Here is a 6,315-nt window from a genome sequence, read left to right as displayed (position 1 = left end):
AGAATCTGGAGCAGCTGTGCATGGCAGCCAATCAGCTTCTACCTTTAAGTTTTAAAGCTTAACTGAACAAACTGAAGATAGATGGCTGATTGGTCGCCAGGCACAGCTGCTCCAGATTCTGTCTGCTCTAGTTTTGATAAATCCCCCTCAATACATTCTCTAACTGTAGGTAGATAGAACAGGCTTGGATCACCCACAAACTTCAAACTTTTGCATACATGTTGTAACTTAGCAGTGAGGTCTCTGCAATGTGAATACTTTTTTGGTATTTTGCAAACATAAGACATGAGGGCACTGGGGCAAGAAGGCACAACAAAATGATTTTGGTGGGGCTCTGCTTAAATTAAAATACAGTATACCAAAATTATTACAATGGACAAAAAAAAAAACATTTTAGGTAATTATTATGAAGAATGGCTGAACAATAAAAGCATGTAAAGCATGTTTTCACATTAGACAATCTATTCTGTTAATAGACACATATATACAATGTTTTACCAAAAATATTGTGACACCGGCCTTTACACGCACATGAACTTTAATGGCATCCCAGTTTTAGTCTGTAGAGTTCAGTATTGAGTTGGCCCACACTTTGCAGCTATAACAGCTTCAACTCTTCTGGGAAGGCTGTTCACAAGGTTTAGGAGTGTGTCTATAGGAATGTTTGACCCTTATTCCAGAAGCACATTTGTGAGGTCAGACTCTGATGTAGCTGAGAAGGCCTGGCTCACAGTTTCCACTCTCTAATTTATCCCAAAGGTGTTCTAATGGGTTTTTGGTCAGGACTCTGTGCAGACCAGTCAAGTTCTTCCACCCCAAACTCACTCACCAATGTCTTTATGGACCTTGCTTTGTGCACTGGTCCAAATCATTTGGTGAAGGGGGGGTTATGGTGTGAGGTTGTTTTTCAGGGGTTGGGCATGGCCCCTTATTTCTAGAGAAGGGAACTCTTAAGGCACCAGCATACCAAGACATTTTGGACAATTTCATTCTCCCAGCTTTGTGGGAACAGTTTGGGGATGGTCCCTTCCAGTTCCAACATGACTGCACACCAGTGCACAAAGCAAGGTCCATAAAGACATGGATGAGCTAGTCTGAGGTGGAGGAACCTGACTGGCCTACACAGAGTCCTGACCTCAACCTGATAGAACACCTTTGGGATGAATTAGAGTGGCGACTGCGAGCCAGGTCTTCTTGTCCATTCAGTGCACCTCACAAATGTGCTTCTGGAAGAATGGTCAAACATTCCCATAGACACACTCCTAAACCTTGTCAACAGCCTTCCCAGAAGAGTTGAAGCTGTTATAGCTGCAAAGGGTGTACCAACTCAATATTAAACCCTACAGGTTAAGACTGGGAGGCCATTAACCTCCCTGGCGGTATTCCCGAGCGTGACTCGGGGTTAACATTCAGTGCCAGAAGCGGTAACCCCGAGTCACGCTCGGGGTGCATTTTTTTTTTTCCCCAAAAATTCCTGGCGATCCGGCGGATCGCCGGTCAGACTAGTCCCGCTGGGGGGGATGCAGAGTGAGCGCAGCGGTGGCTAAACATCCCGGCGATCCAGCGGGGTTTCCCGCTGGATCGCCGGTCAGATGAGTCAGGGGAAATGCAGAGTGAGCGCAGCGGTGGTGTGGTGACATCCCGGCGATCCAGCGGGGTTTCCCGCTGTGATCGCCGGTGAGAGCCCCGGCAGAATGTATTGCAGAGTGAGCGCAGCGGTGTTCTTACCTAATCCCGGTGAGAGCCCCGCTGATGTCTTCTCTGATGTCTCCTCTCTCTTCCGTCTCTGTGAACCGCAGCGCCTCACAGTGGCGGAAGTGGGCGGGAGATTCAAAAAAGTTACACTGTTACAATGTAAAAAAGTAAAACACACACATAAAGTTACATGATACAGTGTAATCTGACAGGATTTCACTGTATCACCTCAGATTTCACCTCAGATTATTCTACACTGCCCTGGCTGCCCTTTTTGCTGTTTTATCTAACCAAAAAAAATAAAATGGCATCAAAGCGTCACTTTAGCACCTCCAAAGCGGCTTTGGATCAGATAAGTGACAGCGACAGCGACACAGAGTTCCTCGCAGAATTGAGCGACAGCGATAGCGATTCGTGGCAAGATTCGTCATACGACTCCGACTCTGACCAGAGAAGTAGCGACAGCGACGAATCTCCACTTGAGCTCAGTGAGGTGCGCACTTGGTGCCCTATTGATTGCGGTATGGATGCAGTACCACCGCCAAGATTCCCGTTTACAGGATCGCCTGGGATGAAGGTAGAAGTTGATTACAATGATCCTTTGGCGTACCTAAAATTATTTCTGACAGATGACGTCATTGAAAAGATTGTCACGGAGACAAACCGCTACAAAGAGCAGCAATCCACTACTCTGCACAGCAAGTTTTCCAGATCCAGAAAATGGGAACCTGTGAGTAAGGAGGACATATGGAAATTTCTGGGGCTAATACTTCTCCAAGGGGTGGTGGGTAAACCCCTGCAGAGATGGTACTGGACTAAAAATAAATTGCTGGCAACCCCATTTTTTGGCACCATCATGTCCGAGTACCGATTTTCCCTCATAATGAAGAATCTACACTTCACCAACAATGAGGACTTTGACGAAGCCACACATCCAGCGCCCAAACTGAAGAAAATCTGGGAAGTATTCCAAATGATTATAACAAATTTCCAGCAGGCCTATGTCCCAGACCGTGACATCAGCATTGATGAAAGTCTGATGGCTTACAAAGGACGCCTCAGCTGGATTCAATACATCGCATCCAAGAGAGCGCGGTTTGGAATAAAATCCTATATGCTCTGCGAGTCTACAACTGGCTATATATGGAATTCCATCATATACACCGGCAAAGGAACACAATTCAACCCCAGGTACAGCGACTATGGGATGGCAACGTCATCAGTCCTTTCATTGCTTGAACCATTGCTCAATCAGGGGTATTGTGTAACAACCGACAACTTTTACACGTCGCCTGAGCTGTACGAGTTTCTACTAAAAAACAAGACTGACGCATATGGAACCGCTAGAGCCAACCGACGTGACCTGCCATGTATGTTTTCCAAGAAAAAACTGAAAACAGGAGAAATGGTGGCCTGGCAGAAAGGAAAGATGATGGCAATGCGTTGGCGTGACAAAAAAGACGTGTGCCTAATGAGTACAGTACATACCACCTCCACTGCCATGGTCCACACAAGAGGTGGGAAAGATGTCAAAAAGCCACAACTTGTGATCGATTACAACAACACCATGGGAGGAGTCGATAGAGCCGATCAGGCGATGACCTTCTATCCAGCTATGCGGAAGCAACAAAAAAAATACTATAAAAAAATATTCAGGCATCTCCTGGAACAATGTATGTGGAATGCCTATATACTGCACAAGGGAAGGAGTGACAAGCCTCTTGTTCACTCCGACTTCATCTGGAAGGTGGTGGAGCAAATTTTTTTGAACTACCAAACGCCATCAGTGGCCGTGAACAGATCTGGACGTCGCGCTGTTGACATTGTAAACCCAGAGAGGCTGACTGGTCGTCACTTTACGGATTACATCCCGCCAAGCGCAAAAAAGGCAGCACCTACAAGAATGTGTGTAGTTTGCTGCTCAAAGCGAGATGGGAATGGAAAAAAAGTCCGAAAGGAAACAAGGTTCTATTGCTCTGATTGTGACGTTGGTCTATGTGCAGTCCCATGTTTCAAAATTTACCACACCCAGGATGTTTACTGAATTTTCTTCTGTTTGACAAATTGCATTATTTATTACTGAATTTTCTTCTGTTTGACAAATTGCATTATTTATTACATTACTGAATAAAATGATATTATTTATTAGATTATAACTCATGATTTTATTTTTTCGAACGTTATTACATCTGAGAGGTCTACTAGAGTCTTCTTTGGTCAGGTTTAAGTAAGTAATTACTAAGAATTGCAGGCCTACAATAAATAACACCAAATTTCCATACAAAAAAATGGTACCGCTTTTGGAACAAAATTCCAGACAGAATCATACCGCTAGGGAGGTTAAAGTTTATGTGCATGTAAAGGCAGGTGTCCCAATACTTTTGGTAATATAGTGTATGTTACAATAGATAAGTATTGTAATTCATACACATTTGTCTAATTTCAGTTACCAGAAAGCAGATGAATGAAAGATGAATTCTGATTGGTTGCTGTAGGTTACCAGACTATGCTCTAAATGTTTACTATATTTATTATGTTTTCTGTTTCTTTAAGTCAATAAAGCAGTGCCATTTGTCCATGTGAAGGATCTCTATGCCTCACTGTCACCTGATAAATGGAGCGTGCCAGCAGAAGGACAAAATAAGATTGATCACTAGCTCTAGGACTATTGTCACATATACTGAAAAGAAACCACTGATGATTAAAATGGACCACCAAGGTACTTGATTTAACACCCAGCAGAACTGAGATACCCCTGTGGAACAACATGCAGGTCATGGAAAATTTCAGATCTTCCACTCTGTCATACTTATTAGAGCAATGTGAAAAAAGCAGTTACCCAGTAGAACTTTTCCAGATTCATCAGTCAGTGATCTAACTACAGAAAACTCAAACTGATTGGTCAGATTGATAAAAAATTTGTTTTTTTTAGAGGCACTTCTGTATTATTAACTTAACTTCTATTTTAGGAATGTCCTCTCTTTAGCCTCCTTCCCTATCTCTCTCTGTAATAAGAAAAAACATTATTTTTAATGTTTATTTTATCTTATTTTGTGCTTGCTAAGGGCCAGGTTACACTGACCTGCATCCAAAACCACTGCTGCCCACTCAGCAGTTTGGGCTGCAGAGCCGTGCAGCAGGGGGCACTGTGATAAGTGTTTTATTGCACCACCCCACATTGCTTCCTTCCTTTTTTTAACAAACTTTATTAGACATGTAAAATGTGACACTTCATTCATTTCACTTCACAGAAGCGCAGTGTTTTCGCTTCTCTGCAGTGACATGCAGAACCGAGCAGAGCAGAGCAGTGCAATATTATGCAAACATGTTGCAAAATGTTGCACTGCTCTAGTACCCAGTGTAAGGCCTCGTACACACGACCATTTTCCTCGACAGAATCCATCAAGAAACTTGGTGGCAGAGCTTTTTTGCAGAGGAAAATGTGTGTATGCTTTTCATCGAGAAAACTGTCGAACTCGACGAGGAAAAAAGAGAAAAAGTTCTCTTTTTCCTCGACGGGAGTCTCAATTTCCTTGTCGGGCTGGTTATCAACAAGAAACACGTTTGTGTGTATGCTTAGAAACCCGCACATGCTCAGAATAAAGTATGAGATGGGAGCGCACCTTCGGTAAAACTAGCGTTTGTAATGGAGATAGCACATTTGTCGCGCTGTAACAGACTGAAAAGTGCAAATCATCTCCTACCAAACTTTTACTTAACACGCAGTAACACGAGATTAGCAAAAACTGGTTGTGCCAGTGGAATCGAACTTCCCTTGCCATCGTATGTGTTGTACGTCACCGCGTTTGAGAACAACGAGATTTGGTCTTGACAGTGTGTACGCAAAGAAAGCTTGTCGAGTTTCTCGACAAGCCTAACAAGGAACTCGTTCAGGAAAACGATGTGTCTTTTCCGACGAGTTCCTCGGTCGTGTGTACGAGGCCTTACATTTTGTTCTGGTCTAAACATAACACATAAAACTCTTGTTTTCTGTGTGTCATTGCAGTAACCTGCAGTGGCAGCTGGTGCTCAAAATTATTTGGGGGGTGTAAACAAACTTCTGAAAAAATTCAGAAAAAAAACCCATCAATTGCAGCCACTTTAATCAAATGCAGCCACTGTGCCTTAAAACGCAACTACTGTGCCCATTAATTGCAGCCACTGTGCCAATCAAATGCTGCCACTGTGCCCATCAATCACAGTCACTATGCCCATCAAACGCAGCCACTGTGCCATCAAACGCAGCCACTGTGCCCATCAATTGCAGCCACTGTGCCCATCAAATGCCGCCACTGTGCCCATCAATAGCAGCCACTGTGCCCATCAAACGCAGCCACTGTGCCATCAAATGCTGCCACTGTGCCCATCGAATGCTGCCACTGTGCCCATCGAATGCTGCCACTGTGCCCATCAAATGCTGCCACTGTGCCCATCAAATGCATCCACTGTGCCATTTAATGCTGCTGCTGTGACCCCCCGCCCTCCATGCATCTTCTCCTATCCTCCCGTCAGGCGTCCAATCACAGCGCCTGTCAGGTGACAGGTAACAGACCCAAGCACCTGAATGGCGGAGAGGCAGTTCAGTGTTAGGAAAGTGAATATTCATTCACTTTTCCAACA

The 6,315-nt window shown here is 44.2% G+C and overlaps 1 protein-coding gene across 1 annotated transcript; it reads left to right on the top strand.

Moving 5' to 3' along the window:
* The first annotated feature begins 1,999 nt into the window (after positions 1–1,999).
* LOC120935636 (piggyBac transposable element-derived protein 4-like) lies at positions 2,000–3,739 on the top strand. The gene has a single exon (XM_040347687.1). The coding sequence runs from the start codon at positions 2,000–2,002 to the stop codon at positions 3,737–3,739; it is 1,740 nt and encodes a 579-aa protein (XP_040203621.1).
* Positions 3,740–6,315: the final 2,576 nt, after the last annotated feature.

This window comes from Rana temporaria, chromosome 4 (assembly GCF_905171775.1).
Source record: "Rana temporaria chromosome 4, aRanTem1.1, whole genome shotgun sequence".
Lineage (NCBI taxonomy): Eukaryota > Metazoa > Chordata > Amphibia > Anura > Ranidae > Rana > Rana temporaria.
This window is presented reverse-complemented; position numbering and strand designations above follow the sequence as displayed.

Bases quoted from the DNA above. Each gene is read 5' to 3' on its own strand.
- LOC120935636 (XM_040347687.1), top strand. From the start codon at position 2,000: ATGGCATCAAAGCGTCACTTTAGCACCTCCAAAGCGGCTTTGGATCAG.